The sequence below is a fragment of the Callorhinus ursinus genome, unplaced genomic scaffold (genome assembly GCF_003265705.2).
Source record: "Callorhinus ursinus isolate GAN/ISIS: 27379988/994484 unplaced genomic scaffold, GSC_fseal_2.0 scaffold10, whole genome shotgun sequence".
Lineage (NCBI taxonomy): Eukaryota > Metazoa > Chordata > Mammalia > Carnivora > Otariidae > Callorhinus > Callorhinus ursinus.
This window is the reverse complement of record NW_027397072.1, coordinates 8271478-8290300: the sequence shown is the minus strand read 5'-3', so window position 1 is coordinate 8290300 and position 18823 is coordinate 8271478. Positions and strand designations below refer to the sequence as shown.

Sequence of the window (18823 nt, the reverse complement as noted above, 5' to 3'; positions counted from 1 at the left end):
ACCCTGGCCCTTGAGAACCACTGATCTTTGTACTCTCTCCGTAGTGTTGCCTTTTCCAGAATGCCATAGATCGTATGGGGGATCGTACGGACGAAGTCTTTTCAGATTGGCTTCTCTCACTTAGTAACATGCAGTTAAGGTTCCTCCATGTCTTTCCATGACTTCCTGGCTCATTTCTTTCTAGTGCAGAATCCTCTAGAGGTGTCTGAACATTGCCACGGCTTCTCCGTGCCCTTGCTGGAGGTCATCTTGGTTTTTTGGAACTTCTCATCCTCTGCTCCACCCCCTGCCTCTTTTTCTGATGCTCTTCAGTGATGGGGCCCAACTCCTGGTAGCACCAACTTTCCAGTCACTTACGCTGGACCTCATACTCTGCTTTTCACTCCCCCCTCCTGCCAGCTCCACTGTAGCTGCATCCATCAGTTCTAACGTAGAAGTGTTCCCGCCCTAAGTCAGGCCCTGGCTCTTCTTCCGGTTTCCTAAAGTGGCCCTGTAGTCTTCCTCATGCCTGGTTGCTCCCTCAGCAGTCCATCAGCTACCGTGCCGCTGAGGACTCGCACAGCAGAGTTCTTGTCACCCGAGAGCCCTGGAGCACACCTCGAGCTGTCCTGCTCACCCTTCTCTCCCGTAGGAGCCCCCCTCACCTGTAGCATAAAGGGCTCGGTGTTACAGGGTTGGTTTCCCTTACAGTCTGGCCTCATCAAAAAATGATTTTTCTGATTTTGTCATTCTTGTGTCATCAGACTGTTCACCACTCCTCAGTGGGCTGGAAATGCTCTTCAGCTTTCTGTCCGTTGACGACTATTCATCTGTCCTCCCAAATGCCGCATCCCCCAGTGAGCCCTTCTGACGTGTCTCTTGTTGGAGTTACTTTTTACCTTTGCTCTTAGAGCACTTTCAGCTTTGCTTAGCATCCTTCATACAGTGCCTTGGAGCCTCCAGGCTTTTGTTTCAGTTTTTGGTTTTTTTCTTTTTCTTTTTCTTTTTTTTTTTTTTAAAGATTTTATATATTTGACAGAGACACAGCGAGAGAGGGAACACAAGCAGGGGGAGTGGGAGAGGGAGAAGCGGGCTTCCCGCGGAGCAGGGAGCCCGACGCGGGGCTCGATCCCAGGACCCTGGGATCATGACCTGAGCCAAAGGCAGACGCTTAACGACTGAGCCACCCAGGCACCCCTTAGTTTTTGTGTTTTTCTTTCTCATTAGATTTGGAGCTAGCACCTTGGGATCAGGAACTAGATCTTATCTTTGTTTCTTCCTCGAACCCAAATCTGTCTTGGAAATGATATTTAATCAGGGAAGGCTTGTTCAGTGTATCTTAAATATATATTCAGTATGTCATAGAATTTTAGGTTAAGGGTTCATCAGATTTTAGGTACATGCCAGTAATAAACAGCCCAAGTTCCTTAATGTCTCATGACTTAATCAAATTTTTGTGTAGCTATATTCCAAGTACCACACTCAGAACTCCACTGCTTACAAAAAAACCACAGACAGGTTAGCCTCTCCAGCCCACGTTCAGGCTGTTTAATTTACAAACCCTGTGAAATAGGTTGATTTATCTGGTTTCCAAGCCTGTAGCAAATAAGAAACCATAGGAGAGCCCTGAGTATAGAAGATTGTCATCTGTTTATGTGAACAGCTAAGTTTATGATACACTCTAGAAAATGTTTTCAAAATGGTACAATTAAAAAGGAACTTAGTGTCAGCCCTGACCTCTTCAAATGGGTCTCATTATCAGTTTTATTGTCAGAAAGTTTACACTGTATCCTTCGTGAACAATTAAATGGCCGATGGAAAAAAATTGATGAGGCCATCCTATAGGAGATTGGAAGCTTCCCTTATGTTTCCAAATAACTCACTTAGAGTCAGAAAGCTTCCATCAGCAGCCCCCCCCCCCCGCCATGTTAATTCTTGCCTTATTATTGTTCTGTATTTCCTTTCCCAGTTTTGGAATATGAACTTGGAAAACTCACTAATTTTATTTCAGTGTAGTAGCTATGCTTAAAAAGCCATGTTTTAAAAATATATATTCCCTTGAAAAGTATTTTTTCATAAGAAATGTTAATTGAAGAAAACTCTTTCCAATGTATTAAGCATAAAGGTAAGCCAGAAAGGTTCAGTCTTCGCTCATGATGTGTAATGGTTAAGTAATATATATTGTCTGTGAAATAGATTAATAGCAAATGTTTGCAAGTAGGAGATAAAACCCAAGGGCAGTTAGAAAGAACTGGAAACTAGTTCTAAAGAAGTTTCCTAATAATTTAATGTTACGCCTTATACAGCTTATTAATTTATAATTGACCGAAATGTTTTTAGGCCATCTTTCTGGTCAGATTTTATTCATACTAACTTTAAATTCCTACATTCTTTTTGTCATAGAGCCTTCCTAATATTCTCACCGATGATCGATTTAAAGTTATGTTTGAGAACCCTGACTTCCAAGTAGACGAGGAGAGTGAAGAATTTAGGCTTTTGAATCCACTTGTTTCGAAAATAAGTGAAAAAAGGAAGAAGAAACTAAGACTCTTACAGCAACAGGAGCTTCATGAAAAAGTAACGTACTCCTTATCATTTTATATCTGCTGCTGTTTCTTGAATGTAAAGTTTTCTGTGTAAGTTAGAAGAGCCTTTGAGACACTTGAGGTGTAATTTGCTCGAGCTTCAGCTTGGAAGTAGATCTTAATTCGAGGCGTTTTCCCCCGATGCGTGCAATGTCACGTACTCCATGGATGACAGTTAGTTAGGAGAGAATAACAGGTCGGTGTTCGGTGGGGGAAAGGAGCTGCTTCTTACTATTTTTATTTTCAGGAAGAGGAGGAAGAACTGGAAGGAAAACCAAGTGATGCAGAAAGTTCTGAGAGCTCAGATGATGAGAAGGACTGGGTTGAAGAGGTCAGGAAGCAGCGCAGACTGCTCCAGCAGGAGGAAAAGGTGAAGCGGCAGGAGCGGCTCAGGGAGGACCAGCAGACAGTCCTCAAGCCCCAGTTTTATGAGATCAAAGCAGGCGAGGAATTCAGGAGCTTCAAAGATTCTGCCACCAAGCAGAAGCTGCTGAAGTGAGTAACCCTGCTCTCAGTGATGCTTCGCCGGGCTGCCGGGGCCTCGCTCTTCCTCGCGGCCACGTGGCCCTGAGCAGGACATTTTGCTCTTTGGAGTTAATGTGAGGGAAGCACCACAAGGCTGGAGGGAAAATACACTGGTCTTTATTATGATGACTTGTAATAACTTTCTGAGGTGGAGTTTACATACATTCCCACCCAGGGCCTGGCCCTGGGAGTATTGGCCAATATACGAAAGAACACTTTTATGCCGCACAGGTCACGTTCTTGTGTTGTCCTTGTTTCTTTCCCTCCATTGCCCTGACCTGCAGCTGCTGGTTTCATTCTGTGCCCTACAGTCAGCGCTTTTCTGTACAATGGTAATTAAGAGGCAACAGATTCTTTGCGTCTTAGCAAAAAGTTATTTTTCTTAATTAGAATTTCAGTCATGTTTATCCATATCTCAGCTTGCCTGATTTCTTGGTTATTTGGAAAATTTGCCAGAAATCTTAAGCCTTTTGCAGGAAAATTGAGAGATGAGAAAGAGTGATATTCTAGAATAGTCAAATACATAGAAAGTGGAATGGTGGTTACCCAGGGCTGGGCGAGGGGGAAAGGGGAGATGCCACTTAATGAGGTACAGTGTTTCAGTTTGGGATGAAGAAGTTCTGGAAATGGATAGTGGTGATGGTTGCACAGCAACGTGAATATATTTTACAACAATAAAGAAGTCAACGTTAAAAAAAATATTTGGGCAGTTTTTTCAGTTGTAGGTGGCTAAGTAAGGAACAAGTCAGGTCCTCAATTCCAGATTGTGTACCAGCCGTAGGTTATAGAAGTCTCTGCTCTGAGAATTCCTGGGCTGAGTATTAATGTGATAGATGGTCATGGTGGGGAATCTCGTGAGAAGAGCTGGAGGGTCTGGGGAGCCCAGGGGAGGAGGAGGAGGAGGGGGCCGGGCAGGGTGGATGAGGTATGAAGTTGGGGGCAGTACTGGTTCTGTACCGGCACTTCTCCAGCTCCCGGCTTCCTGTTTGGAAAATGGGGTTTTTCAGATGCAGGAAGTGGGGAAAGGGTAGAGAGGACATCGATGGATAGGCTGAATTGTTTCCGGAACGGAGATATGGCTGGTCCTCATCATCTCGCCAGCTTCTGGCCAGTATCTGGGATACCGAATGTTGAGTGAACCCTTCAACTTAGAATCCAGGAGCATATCAAAATTCTGGTTCTAACAACAAAAGATCTGGTGAACAAAGAATCTAGTAACAGGGTCGATATCTTTTGAAGATATCTTTACCACTTTTTTTTTTTTAATAACAACTTCCTTGAGATAATTTGCATAACATGCAGTTCACCTACTTAAAGTGTACGGTCCATTGGTTTCTAGTATATTCACAGTTATGCAGCTGTCACCACAATTGATTTTAGAACATTTTCATCTCTCCCAAATGAAGCCCCACGCCCCATTAGCATTCGCTGCCCTCTGCCCCCAGCCCACCCCATCCCCAGGCAACCACTAATCCACTTTCTATCTCTATGGATTTGCCTGTTCCGCCGTTTCATATTACTGGATCCATACACTATGTGGCATTTGGTCTGGCTTCCGTTACGTCATGTAATGCCTTCAGTGTTCGTCCGTGCCTTAGCATCTGTTGGCACTGCGTTCGTTTCTATTGCCAAAAACTATTCTGGTGTGTGGATAGACCCTGTTTCCTTCATTATTCACCAGTTGATGGACATGTGAATTGCTCCACATTTTGGTTATTATGAATAATGCCGTTAGGAACGTTTGTGTGGAAGACATGCTTCGTTTCTTCTGACTGTATACCTAGGAGTGGATTGGCCGTCATACGGTAGCATATACTTAACCTTTAGAGAAGCTGCCAAACTGTCTTCCAGAGAGGCTGCTCCATTTCACGTTCCCACCAGCAGTGCGAGCAGCCTCACCTTTTATGTACCTGTTAGTCTTGGATATTCAGCTTGGAGTCCTACTCAGAAGCAGAAGGAAGACTAGGTGTTTGTAGTCTTCTGATTCTGTGGAGTGAGTTTCTTTATTAGATTATCTGCTGATTTTGTGTTGCTTTGTTTACTTGACTACTGGCTCCTGAATCCGTACTAGACCCAAGTAGGTACTTGATAAGTTTTTGTGGAACTGAATCTCCTGTGCCTTGGCCACATGTCAGGCAACTTAGGAAGTTACCATTTCAAGGTCTGCTGAGAAAGAACCCTTTGGCTCCCAACCCATTGGCCAGGAAAACCTGCCAACAGTTGTCTTTAGGTAAGCATGGTAACACGGTGATTTGGGGGTGGGAGGCATGACTAAACTTTCTGACATTTTTGTTCTGCCTGTGGGTTGTAGCAGGACATTAGTAAGAAAAAACAAAAAGCATGGAAATTTAGTATTTAATGGATAAATAATAGCCAAGTTAATACACTACAATCAAACATTTTTACTAAGTTGAATTTTTTTTTGAGAAGAGGAACTATATGAGTGATAATACTTCATGAGCTTAAAAGGAGAGTCCTATTGCTTAAAGTAATAATCCTTTGTTATGAACAGCCTGCAATTTGCTGGCATTTTGGCACAACCTGCTTATTGAGTTCTAGTCTTGACTGGATTACTTTGGCAAACCCTGAACTTGCAGTATCTTTGTATTTAATGAAGCATTGAACCATTATCCTTCAGAGAACCAAAGTGATGCCTTCTGCTTATTCTTTTGACTTACCACAAGGCAGTCAATAAAACACATCATCAAAACTGAGTGTATTATGTTTTAAAGGTTCACTTGGACTTGCCCAACTTTAAAACTTTTTCTGCAAAAGGAAAAGTGAACTACGAATCCTAACTCAATACTTGAAGGAGTCCTCCTGTTTGCTTGGCGTAGTAACATGGCGTCAGACAAATACATATGTCTGTCAACACATGTTTATATGCCTTACAGTGTGCCGTGCTTTGTGAGTTTATTCAACCACCTATTGGCCTCTCTGGCCGCTCATTCATCAGTCAGACATTGGTTGAATGCCTGCCCAGCGTGAGCAAAGTGCTGTCCAGAGCCAGAGGGTGGAAAGACAGGGCACAGCTCACAGGCCTGTAGCCTTCCCATTCTCGCTGATAACTCAGGAGCTGTAAAGAGGCTTGTGGCAAGTGCATAAGAAAGGAAGGGATTTAACTTACGGAGATTTAAGAAAGTCTTTATAAGAGGTCATACTGAAACTGGCCAAAGACAGAGACAAAAGACAGAAAGTTGCGCACCCACAGCAGGGTGGGAGAAATGGTGTGTGAACAGGGAGGGCTGTGTGAAAGCTGCAGGAAGCTGGCGCTGCGGGGGTGCCTGGAGTAACGGGGCGGGCGGGGGGGGCGGCATTCAGGCCGCGGCCCTCGCACTGCTGAGCCACTGAGATTACCGTGAGCAGAGCTGTTTCCAACCCCTTCCCCAAATCATGTGAATCCTTACATAATAAAAGCAGTTCACGTTTGTTACAGAACATAAAAATAAAAACCTGTAGGCATAAAAAGTCCTTCTGTCCCAGAAACTGGTAATGAAATATCTCGTTTTAGAGAGAAGCTGCAGGGAGGGGCCCCTGGACCCAGCTAACAGACTATTCAGTCGTCCCAGTCAGAAGTAAGTGATAAAAGCCTGAACCGTGGCACAGAGAGGACCAGGCAGACTAGGGCCAAATTATTCACAAGACTGTCCAAGTAAGAATCGGAAAGGAAAATGGGCATACGGCACAAGGTTGTTCGGTTACTAACACAGTAGCGAAGGAGAAAGGAGCGGTCGGGCAGTGTTGATCTGTCTGGCAGTGTTGCCACCAAGGTCAAGGAGATGGAATGAAAACCAGGTTGAAGGCTGCAAGTCGTGAGCCCACTATCAGCACAGTAAGTGTGTGGTGCCAAGTGTCTTGGTAATGTTCAGTAGAGAAACTGAGACCCAGGGGGTGGGCCAGAGACCTGGGGCTGAGTGAGCAGCTTTCCCTGTGTGATTGAGACCGACTCTGAGTGTGTAGAGTCCGGTGAGGGTGAAGAGGGGAGCCCCTAGGCAGCAGCAGGTATTTTTCTAGTCTGTGATAAAAACCGCGCACCTCTCTTTAGAAAGATACACCTGCACGCAAAGCACTGCATGTCGTTTTAGAGCTGTCACCGGTAAAACTGACAGCCAAGGGCTAAGACTTCCAATTTGAGGACAAACGGAGGAGAAGGAAGTAGTAAAGATCACTGAGGAGTTTTCAGAGACATAGGAGGAAAGCTGGAAAGAGCCAGGCAGGGAGAAAATGACACGGAGGGTGTGACACAAATGTCAGAGAGAGGCGGGAGGTCCACGGAACAGAGCGAAGCCATTAGGAAGCTCGTGTTGCTGGGACCAGCTTCTCCAGCATCAGCCCAAATGTTGGATTGCAACAGACTGAGGAATGGAGATAATAAATATTGTGAGCAGTTAATGTGGATGATTCTTCCAAGAAGTTTGGCAGAAAAAGGAAGGTGTCAAAGCCAATAACTTGGTGGGGAAGGTCTTTCAGGTTATTAGAGATAGAATGTGTCAGTGAGCAGGGAGGGATTAACTGTGGCAAGCAGTGATGCGAGAGACCAAAGTGAACAGACAGAGCTGAATTCAGTAAGCAGTCGGGAGGAGACGGGCCTCAGAAAGGACAGGGGTACACCCTCAGAGCCCCGAGGGGAGGCCATCAGGATGGGTGGGTGGAAAGTGGGCAAGTTCATGCCGACGGCCAGTCTGCAGGGCCTAACGGAGGCACTGGCGGGGACGTGCTGGTGAGCCTGGAGGAGAGGTCTAGCACAACACAACTTCCGGAAGCTCGGCAGCTGGGGCTGTCTCCTCTCCTCTCCCTGCCAGACGGCCCTTCAGTGGGTAAGCCTTCTTTGAAGCACCTAGCCTGTAGTCCGTCTTGGAAATTCAAAGATTTCAAAGACATTTCCTGCCTTGGAGGAATTCCCTTTCTTCCGCAGGTGGTTTTAGTAGCTCTTGGAGAGCTGCTTATCACGCCGACAAATTTATCCGCTATTTGGACGAACTCTGGCCTGTTTGTACTCTTCAGCTAATTTTCCTCACTGCCAGTGGATGAGAGCTGAAGGAACACGGTCTTACTTTAATAGAAGCATTTTTAATATAATTTTGAAAGCAATTTAATTCCAAAGTTGCACTTAGAAAAAATCTCTTCTTACTCAAGTTGATACATACTCAGGCGATGTGGAAGCATCTTTTCATCGTAATACATAGGAATGTCGAATAAAAGGTGAAAGTCTTGCTTTTACCCCCACACTCCCTCCCTGAGGTCCCTGCTGTGTGTGCCTTTCTAGAATTCAGTGACCGCTGTGGGTGCACGCTCACACATGTGCAGCGCTAGCAGATCTCTCCTGGACACGAAGGGGCCCTACTGACCCTGTTGCCGGTGAGCTGCTCTTTTCACGTAGCGATAAGTTTAGAAAATTTTTCTCTGTAAGTACGTGTAGGCCTCCCAGTAGCTGCATTGCTAGTTCATAAGGTGGATGGGCTGTACCATATGTAACATTCCCTCATTTTTGGGAGGTTTAGGTTGTTTTCTTATTTTCCTCTTCCCCTTTTCCACGGTTAGAAATCTGTCCACACGTGCAGGAATTTCTTCAGGCCGTACCACCCAGTCCCGGAACTTGCTGGATCAAAAGGGGTCATACCGCCCCGGAGAAAGGCTTTGAGCTCTTCGCGCTCTTACCAGGATGCCCGTTTCCCCACACGTGCAACAACAATGGATGTTAGGAATCTTTCTAAATATGAACAGGGCTAATAGATGAGGTATCCAGATATCCTGGTTGCTTTAGTTCATACGTCCTGAGACACAGGAGCTTTGAGGAACATGCAGACAGAAAGCATTGAGATGGAGTTTTCAGTGACCTGCACAGTCTCTGAAAATATTTGTCAAAATTATTTGGCTCTAAACAGAGTATTTAACATTTGCTGTTTAGCTGTAGATGCCGTTTCTCCACTGCCTTCCTGTTTCCCTTGGTGTGGACTGTGGCGTCGTGGGTCCTTTCTTTTGAGTTAAGTCCTCTGAATGCTATACTAATGCACATGCCTCCACACAGTGATTTTTAAAAACTCAGTTGAGGAGCATTATTTCCTGGGGTATATAATAAATATCTAATTTGATGTTTCCCCTTGTACTTCATGCCCCCTTTTTTTTTTTTTTAAGGTAGACTTGCTGAGGACTCCAATTCTTTCCCCCACCCCACCGCCCCCTCCGCCACCCCGTAGCCTTGTCCGTTGTCCTGTGCTCGTTAATTCTGTCCTCACAACCTTTGGAAGGTTGACAAAGGTTGGAAGCCCACACCTGTCTTCTTAGCAGTCCCCACAAAGTGGTGGGGGGCTGTTCATCGTGTGCCAGTGAGATTTTTTTCCCCCTAGAGTTCTTAACCTTCCTTATCGATGTCACGCGGCGTGGATTTCTGCATTTTGTTCTTCTGTTACAGTAGACAGTTTTCAGGTGTCTGTCTGCTTCTTAAATCGTCTCTGACTGAATTCGTTCTCAAGTAGCTGGCTTAGGAACTGCTGGTTAGCAGCCACATACCGTAAACTGACTTTCAAAGGGAGGGAAGTGGAACTTGCTTTAATGTAGGAATCTCCGCGCTCAGTGCCTGTGTCTGATCTTCTGCCATGGCTCGTTCTAAAACCCCGCTCGTCTCTCCAAGGAGCCCAGACAGAACAAGTTTTTACAAGTGCACCTCGAAAGTACATTGAGAGAAAACCAGAATTTATATACCCTATCATGGAGGAAATAAGGTCATTCTTAAAAGAGTAGTAATTGCCCACAATTTACTTGAAAAGCCACTTTCTTCCCAAATTAGCGTTTGCTGTGTGCCACCCTGTCTCAGTGGCTCCACAGCCTGTCCGAAGCCATGAAAGGAACGAACCGGAACGGCACGGACAGGCTGAGGAATTTGCTTAGGCTGGCATAACTCACATCCATGCTGGGGTCCTTCACACTTCACGTTTGAGTTCTTGCTAGAATAACCAGGCTTGACCAGATCTTCGTTGCACTCTTGTCTGTCGTGTGGAAGCTTGTTATTTGGAAGACTTCGTGGATGCATTTCCCACACAAAACTTAGTTTGGTCTGACACACTCCTGGAAACCAGAAATTCTTAAATTGGAATCCTGCTTTTAGACTTGAGTCCTCACGTGGCCTGGGGCGAGTCATTTAGCGCCTCACCTCCCTTCTTGCCATCTATAAAGGATAAATACTTGTGTCTCAGGGATGTTGAAAGGATTAATTAGTTCGTCTGTAAAGCACTTTGAAGATGAAAAGTACTTTAAAAGTGCTTCTTAATAACATTATTGCTTAGAAAAGAGTGCCACTTTTATGCTAACCACTTCACGTCTCTAGTTATATAAAGAAGGCATGCTCGTTACGTTGCTACTAGTCATAAACTGGAGGTAAATCTCTTACGGTGTGAACATCAAACATTGCCCGCAGAATTTCAAAGGAGCATCGCTTTATCTTGCGGGCCATTTAGGAGCAGCTTTCTGCTCAGTAATTAGTTATGAAGATCGTATTTCAGGCAAAAGCAAACCCTTCACCCAATTCAGCCATTTTTAAATTCAGTTAGGTTTTTTACGGGTTAACTCGACAGGGATACACTCAGCTCTAGTTGGCACAAGGGAGGATTGGAAAGGGGAGCAGGTTAACTTTTTGGAAGAGGGAGCGGGAAAGAAGAGAGGACCGTGTTCTTCCCCCTTGCTTCCTTGGCCCCGCCCTCCCGTTTCCACCGCGGGCACCCGTGCGTTCTCCCAGCGTTAGAGCTCACGTGGAAGCTCGCTGCAAGTCTGTCTTGAGGCTTAGTTCTGTTTCCCTCCAAACCCAGTGCACAGAAAGGGCCACTGTTCTGATTTTATACTAAGACATTGCTATTGCGACGTGCAGTGAAGGGTCACGTGTACAAGGTACAGCCTGAACGTCCTGACTGTGAAGCCGGGTAGGGTGGGGGTACTGCTTCAGATGGCACAGCAGGCCACGGCGGGGGCACAGAGGCCCTAGAAAAGTGTGGAAAACGTGATCAAGAAATGCGATGAAATTTACATTTGGGGTAGAGTATGATGGGACGAGTAATTCAAGTAAGAAAATGGAAGGAAAGGGCACCGAGAGAAGGAGCAGTGAGTGAACAGATTGAATCGGATAGAATTTTACCCACGGTGCTTTCGTTTGCTCTCTGTGGTCAGACGGACTCATGTTCAGGGGGTTCTTACTGTGGGTGGTGAGTGTCGCCCAGGGAGCTAAGGGCGGGTGGAGGGAGCCTCTGGACTTCGCTTGGCACTTCTCCCTGGCTTCACCTGGAAGACCTGCTTGGGGTCCGCTCCCTCCGAGAGGTGACTGAGTTGCCAAAGCGTGAAGCGTTCTGCTGCCTGCCTGGTGTGGGGCGTAAACACAAAAGGCTCCAGAAACATCTGTGCCACTGACCGTTACAGTAAATTACAGGCTTCTGAAATAGCGCTCCTTGCCTGTCGGCTTCAGAAATGTGGTTTAGTGAGATCAGGAGCAGCCACTGAAAATATATTTGGAACCACCACTTAGAATACTAAATGAGCGGGTGTTTTGGCAGCTCCTTTTACTGTGTGTCTGTCGAGCGTGAGCAGTGACTGTCGGCCCCCGATGCTTTCCGCAGTTGCGTTCGGTGAATGCCATTTTCTGTCTTCCCCACGAGTGTAACAGATTTTCTTCATGTGATCCATTCTAATTAAAACTTGTTTTGAATGCTAAATCAAAACATAATGCTAATTAATGTGCCGTTCTCTTAAATCTCCTCCAGTAAAACCCTTGAAGATCGTTTGAAACTTGAAGCAAAAAATGGCACGTTGAGCGTAGCAGATATCACAGTCGGCAGCAAACAGTTGACATTCACGTTAAAGAGGGTAAGTTTTCTAACGTGATTTTGTGAATTCAAGAAAGGAAAACAGGCTTCCAGTTGTGCCGTGCACTTGTCTGACCTCAGCACGGCCGCCCCAAGCTTTTCCCCTGTTGAGGAAGCTGTGTTCCCGTTCTAGCCCCTTTCCTGCAGCCAGAGCCCCTCTGGGGTTGGGAGCGAGCACTCAGCTTGGCCGAGGCCAGAGCCGGAGCCGGGCCCCTGCTGTCCTGCCGGAGGCGGCACCTTCGTGCCCCGGCGTTGGCGCTGCTGCTGCGGAGCCGGCCGTGTGGTTTCTGGGTCACTGGGCCACCTCAGGTGCGGCCTTGTCAAGAGAAAGTCCTGCCTGTCTAGGGCTTATAGAATTCGTGGTAAAATGAAAATCATATGCCTCTGAAATTACTCACGTTTTGCAAAAAAAACAAAGAAGCACAAAGAAGTACTTAACATGTCCCCATGGTTGAGTCAGGCAGAGGCTGTGAAACTATTTGGGGAACTAGATCAATTTATGTTTGATTTTGCCTGTTCATATCATTAGAGCAACAAAATTTTAACTATTAAATCTCACTTTTAGGAGTAATTAGGGATTTGTGTATTGTCTAATAAAAATCTCCTTTGATACTAGGTATGTGATTTATTTAGGTAAAATCTCAGGTTTTTCCAGGATTTTCATATATACTTTTTTTTTTTTTTTAGTAAACTCTACCCCCAACATGTGGGGTTCAAACTCCTGACCCCACTGTCAGGAGTCACATGCTCTATCGACTGAGCTAGCCAGGCAACCCTAATAGATACTTTCTAATGCGTGACTAAAATGTTAAGGGGAAAGTTTATGCTTTAGTATTACTTACAGTTGTATAGTGGCAAAACTAGGATTAGGTCCCAAATGCAGTTTTCAGGTTTCCTGTACTGCAGTTTCTCATCAGACCCTTGGCCGGGTGTGGGGCTTACACATGTCTGCATCCTCCCCCTTCTCTGGGCCAGGCTGCTGGCAACTGTGGGCGAGGAGCAGGACGGAGAAGCAGAAGGAAAGGAAACTTGAGAGATGAGCCACCTGGACCCTCGGTCATACGGGACTGGGCACGTGGTGCTGACGTCGTCTGGTGTGGCCTTTTGGAGAGAGCCTGGCGAGGGTCCCTCTCTGGGTGGGGCTTTGTCTGCGGGACAGTCACTGCTGCTTACAGGCTCCTCTGGAGGCTCCTGCCTTTGTGGGGAAGGCCTGGCAGGGCTCTGCAAAACGTGCTGCTGGAGAGGGAGAGGTTCTCCCGGGAGATTGCTCTCCCAGCAGACCGTGGGGAAATGTCTGGGACTGATGTCCACCCCAAAGATGCAGAAACGTGCCTAACCGACAAGCTCCGACACACCCTGTTTATCTTTACGTGGTACATCATTTTCTAAAATTGTTTGGACAGGAAACACTTTTGGGGATACTTTTTAACATGAAGAAGCAAAATATTAAATCGCCGGTGTTTGTTGATCTTACAAGGGTCTTGATACCATAGTTTGGTGTGCTGGTATGCAGGTTTTCCAAGTATCCCATTAACAAGTGATTGTCACGTGTCTGCTCTGGGGTGTGTGCTGCAGGGACACAGAACAAGACAGGTGTGGTCCTTGCTCCACAGTTCTCGGTCTGTTGAAAGAGGGACACACCCAGTTAGGTCATTATGGTGGTGGCAGGTGCTCCAGCAGAGGACAGGGTGCTGTGAGAGTGTCCGGGGCCCAACCTGGACAAGAGGGGCTAGGGAAGGGGGAGTGATGTGCATCTTGGGTCTCTAAGTTGAGCGAGAGCCCTGAGGGGTCAGGCAGGGTGCCAGGCACAGGGTACCACTGAGGCAGCGCTCCTGCTTGAGCAAGGAGGAAGTCAGGCGTGCTCAAGGATCTGAACGAGAGCCTGTGTGTGTAAAACGAGTCCAACGGAGGAGCGACGTCGGATGTAGCGGAAACTCTGCGCAGCTCAGCCCTGGAGGGCCTTGTGAGCAGGCCACGGCACGTGATTACCCTTGATTCCGAGTAGAACCGTGCAAAGCTGTTGAACAGTTTTTGTTAGCAGTAAGACTGACTCTTTTTATTTCTAAAACCTGATGAGCTGTTGCGTGAGGAGTGGGCCGAAGGGGCCCAGAGCGAAGGCACTGGGGATGCACTAGGCAGGAGTGGACTGGATGGGATTTATTGGGGCTCTTGAAGGAATAGTAATAATCAGAAAAAGAACTTAAGGAATTTTTCAGAGTCCCAGTTTCAGAGCTTCCTAGAGGAGGGGGACTCATCGGCTTTGTGTCTTACAGATCGCTTTCCTTCCCCACTACTCCCTCGCCTCTCACCTCTTTGATTTCAAAATATTGAATAATACCCGCTGGAGGTGAATACAGAGACCTCTCCTTCAAGAGCAAGATACAAAGGACTATTGTAGGTGCACAGGGTAGTATAGACCCGTGTAAAGCAGGCCTCATGGGTGTCTGTAAGGCAATGCTTTTCAGCTTTTAAAACCTATGCTCCATCAGTGCTTTTCTCAGTTTACTTTTTGTGCAATTCCAGCAGCTAAGAATATTTTTTTGAGCTTTGCATTCAAGAGTTTGTACCCTTAGAACCATCAAATGTGATTTTAAAATCAGGCGGCTCTGCCCTCCATGGTGGGTTCTGCATTGGCTCTCTTCTGAGAACCGCTGCTGACAGCCACGGGCCTCCTTGGGGTGGAGGCCCCCCCCCCCCGTTCTGCCAGCGCAGGCGTCGGGGTGGGAGGCATGCCCTCGGAGCAGTCAGCCCGCGAACCTGCACGCTCGCTCCACCCGGGGGCCCGCAGGCCACTGGTCTGCTGAGCCCTTGTCCGGGGTTAACGGCAGCAAATCTTGGGCTTCTGAGGGGAGTTGGACTTTTTGGAAACAGCCAAAAATTCTTTGGAACCTGTTCTGGCGAATGATACTTAATCGTGGTGGATTATAATCCACCTTTGGTACGTGTAACTATTTGTGTGTGTGTTTGGGGTAGACTGCGTGCCCCGGGGCCCACGGCAGCTTTGCTCCCTTGGGTGTGATGGGGGTATTCTGATGGTTACAAAAGGGGCTGTTGGGGTTTTCTTTCTCTTTCTCTCTCATGTAATTTTCTCCTTCAGTCCGAACAACAGAAGCAGCAGCAGGAGGCTGAGAAGCTGCACCGACAAGAAAGGAAAACCCTCCGCCGTTCAGCCGGGCACCTGAAGTCCAGACACAGACGCGGCCGGCCGTTTCATTGAATCTGGAAACCGGTCCTGCGCGCGGCTCGGGAGGAGCGCCCAAACTGACCATCGCCGGAGCACGTCGAACACAGAGGGACACACGTTAACTGTTCGTGTAAATTCTTGGTACCTGGGCGAGGTAAAGGTTTGGCAGCTGTCGTCACGCCTTCTGCGGCAGACTTGGAAACGGCCCCCCTTCCCCGCACTGTCTGTAAGTTGTTGTCCCCATAAACATTGTCCATCCCCCCCAGTTTTAATCAAGTAAAGCCGGGTGTTGTTTTTAGATCTTGTGCAATGTGTGCCATGGGATGGGAGGTTATCCTGTGCTAACAATGCAGCTCAGCCGTGTTCAAGGCACCGTTTTCCTTTCAGTGCCTACTGCCCCTCACTGTTGACACCCCAGGAACCCCGTTCCTGCGTCACCCGAGGTGTCCGTGTTGGCCGTGTGTGCATTTCTACGTTGGTAGTTTGTGGCTTGTTTATGTGTGTGGGGTTTTTTTAAAACAAATTTTTATAAAAAGAATATAATTTAATGGTAATAATAACCTAAAACAAAAATGGAAGCTACTGGTTATTCTCTTAACTTTTCACAAGATTAAATATAGATTTTCCTTTTTTTTTTTTTTTCTGTTTCTTAAAGTACAATTTGAGATAAACTGGCTGGAGAAAACATTTATAAAAATAAATACTTTCATTTGAATAGCTTCTTTGAGAAAGATCCATTCTTTGAGTTAATTTGAAAATTGAATTTGGTTTCCCTAGTTCTCAGGTATTAATGTGATTTTGGAGGTGCGTTTCTTTATGTACAACTGGAACCAGGGCTCTTTGGCCTCTGAATGATGGCCTCTAGCTGGAAATGCGGTCAGCACGAAGGGAGAACGTGCTGACAGCACGAGGCTGCAGGCCGCGTACGCGGCCTCACGGACCCCCGACCCGGAGCCCCGGGTCCCGCCAGCTCTCCCTCCCCTTCTCCTCCTCCTGGCGCAGCATCGCTCCTTAGCCCTTCAGCTCTCCCCTGCTGTCCTTGACATCTTTCCTGTCCTGTCCCCGTCCTATCTCTGTTGCTTCTGTACAGACGTGTCCGCTTCTGAGCCCTCTTGGTGCAGTCTGTTTCCAGAAAAAAAGATGTGTTTGTCTGTGATGTGATGTGTGTGATGTGGTGCGGCTTGTGTGTAGGGACACACCCCGTCACCAGAAGGAGGCTTGGTACCTGGGCGCCGCCCCAGCTTGTGGTCTGGGACAGAGGCTTCACCTGTTTCCATCCCTGGTGCCAGCTGCTCTGCTCCTTCGGCTTCCTATCCCCTACATTCCTTTGATGAGCTGCCTCTTCCCAGAGGAAGGGGCCTCAGCTTTTCTGCACTTGCTTGTCTCTGTGTCCACGCTGATGGCTTCCCTAGAGAGGAGGATTTCAGAAGTTAAGGAAGGACACTGCTGGCCGGAGTTGTTCCCCCAGGGGGGATTGTGTCCTGGGGTCAGGGCCTTTCCCACTCCGACCTGGCCTTCCCGGGCCTCTCTTTCCCTTCCCTGCCTTCTCAGGGGGCCTCCCTGTGGAGGGGGGGAGCCAGTAGGCCGCGGTGCTAACTAAACCCTCCCGGCCCAGGGTTCAGTCCCAGCCCGGCTGCCCACCGGTTCTAGAGCCTTGACTGTTTGTTTAACCTCCTTGAGTGTCCTTTCCACCTATAAAATGAGCCCAAGACTTCATTTGCGTGAGAGTGAAACGAGGTACTTGGGTGGGGTGAGCATTGAGCGGGTCGTGAGGCTCAGGAGTGTTGGTAAAGCTTGTCTCTCGCCTGCCGCCCTTCCCTCACCTTGGCACACACTCCTCCGAACTCAGCGGAGTTTTAATACCGAGGTTTTTCTAGGGTAGAGGTACCCCTGGGCTTCTGTTCTGGGGGGTTCCTGAAAGGGCAGGTGGAGGACCCGAGCTGCATCTGTGATGGACGTTCAGGGAAAACATAGTGAACGGAGCTGCACAGAAACCCGCTCCAGGCCCCAGGGCTCCCTTATCAGTGCCTTGTAACAGCCCCACCCCTTCAGGGCTGAGATTCTTCAAGTACCTGCTACAATCCTCGCCTTTCTTCGAAGTGCAGGCTGCTTACTCTGTAGCTTGTTTGTTTGTAATGGCTGACTTAGCAGCCCTCGGGCGTGGGTCTCCCGACCAGGAAAGTACGCACAGGTGTTTTGTGGCCCGGCCACTGGCTGGGGGCTTGGTTTTCACAACAGGACCATCCCGGGGGCTCCTGAGTGACGGCTTCTCCCCTAATCCTGCTCCAGACCCCCCTCATTCCCTAATATCCCTAGCCTGATGCCTCAATATATTTTTTTTTAAGATTTTATTTATTTATTTGACAGAGAGAGAGAGATAGCGAGAGCAGAAACACAAGCAGGGGGCGTGGGAGAGGGAGAAGCAGGCTCCCCGCCGAGCAGGGAGCCCGATGCGGGGCTCGATCCCAAGACCCTGGGACCATGACCTGAGCCGAAGGCAGACGCTTAACGACTGAGCCACCCAGGCGCCCATCAATATATTAAACAACTATTTAAGAGAAAGTTGTTTTCAGCAGTCGCGGCAGTGAGCAGGGGAAGTGGCTGGGGTGTGCGGGGGGCATGACAGCCCATCCGGGCTCCAGTTGGTTCTGCCCCTTAACCTGGGTGGTGAGGTACTCTCACGACTCGTACACCTTTCTGTGTGCATGTCATATACTCCAGTGAAGAACTCTTACTAGATGAGACTTGGTCTATCAAAGTCCCTTGTACCCATTATAACGACTTATTCACATCTAACCCCCTGAGATAACTCCTAATAGTATAAGGTGTTTTTGTTCAAATATTTTTCCGTTTTATAAACAACTATGTATACATGTTTTAGTCATCCAATGGGGCTCTTTCTCAGCTTGATTTTTATAACTAATTTTCTCAAGTGTGGACATAGAGAGAGATGTACTTTGTTCTTTTGTATAAACTTCCGAGTATTTTATTGCATAGTTGATCCATAAGCAAACTCTTCCCCTATTGATGGTTATGCGTAAAAATCCACGGAAAGAACCTTTTAAAAAAAGTCACACCTATAATAAGTATACCCCAACTTCCTTTTTGCTGCTTTTTTTAAAAAAAGGTTTATTTATTTTAGAGAGAGTACGCATGAGTGAGGGGAGGGACAGAGGGAAAGGAAGAGAGAAAATACTCAGACTCCCTACTGAGTGCAGAGCCCAGTGCGGGACTTGATCCCAGGACCCTGAGATCATGACCCAAGCTGAAATCAAGAGTCGGATGCTTGACCGACTGAGCCACCCAGGCGCCCATAACCCAACTTATTTTTTAAACGGACATAGTAACTTTATGAAACACCTGTACGTAGCAAAGCAATCTAAATGTCATTTCCATTTTTTCTTCTTTTTTTGTATAGGGGATTTGAGAGAATTTCAAGTTTCTAGTTAGGATACAGTTTTAGCTTTATCCACCGTTTGTCATAAATATCTTGTAACATAATCGGACTAATCTTAATGACATTCTTTTCAGTACCATTTATGGAGTGTGTTATTTCGCCTGCAACTCTAATTATTAAAAAGTTCCTGGGACGCCTGGGGGGTGGCTCAGTGGGGTAAAGCATCTGCCTTCGGCTCAGGTCATGATCCCGGGGTCCTGGGATCGAGTCCCGCGTCAGGCTCCTTGTTCAGCGGGGGGCCTGCTTC

The 18823-nt window shown here is 47.3% G+C and overlaps 1 protein-coding gene across 1 annotated transcript in view; it reads left to right on the top strand.

Moving 5' to 3' along the window:
* NOL10 (nucleolar protein 10) overlaps positions 1 to 15417 on the top strand; it is an 84282-nt gene extending 68865 nt beyond the window's left edge. The window contains exons 18-21 of the mRNA XM_025867731.2: positions 2383 to 2556; positions 2812 to 3059; positions 11834 to 11936; positions 15033 to 15417. Of these exons, the coding sequence (XP_025723516.2) occupies positions 2383 to 2556; positions 2812 to 3059; positions 11834 to 11936; positions 15033 to 15152 (645 nt within the window). The 3' untranslated portion in view covers positions 15153 to 15417. The remainder of the gene's footprint in view (positions 1 to 2382; positions 2557 to 2811; positions 3060 to 11833; positions 11937 to 15032) is intronic.
* The last annotated feature ends 3406 nt before the right edge of the window (positions 15418 to 18823 follow it).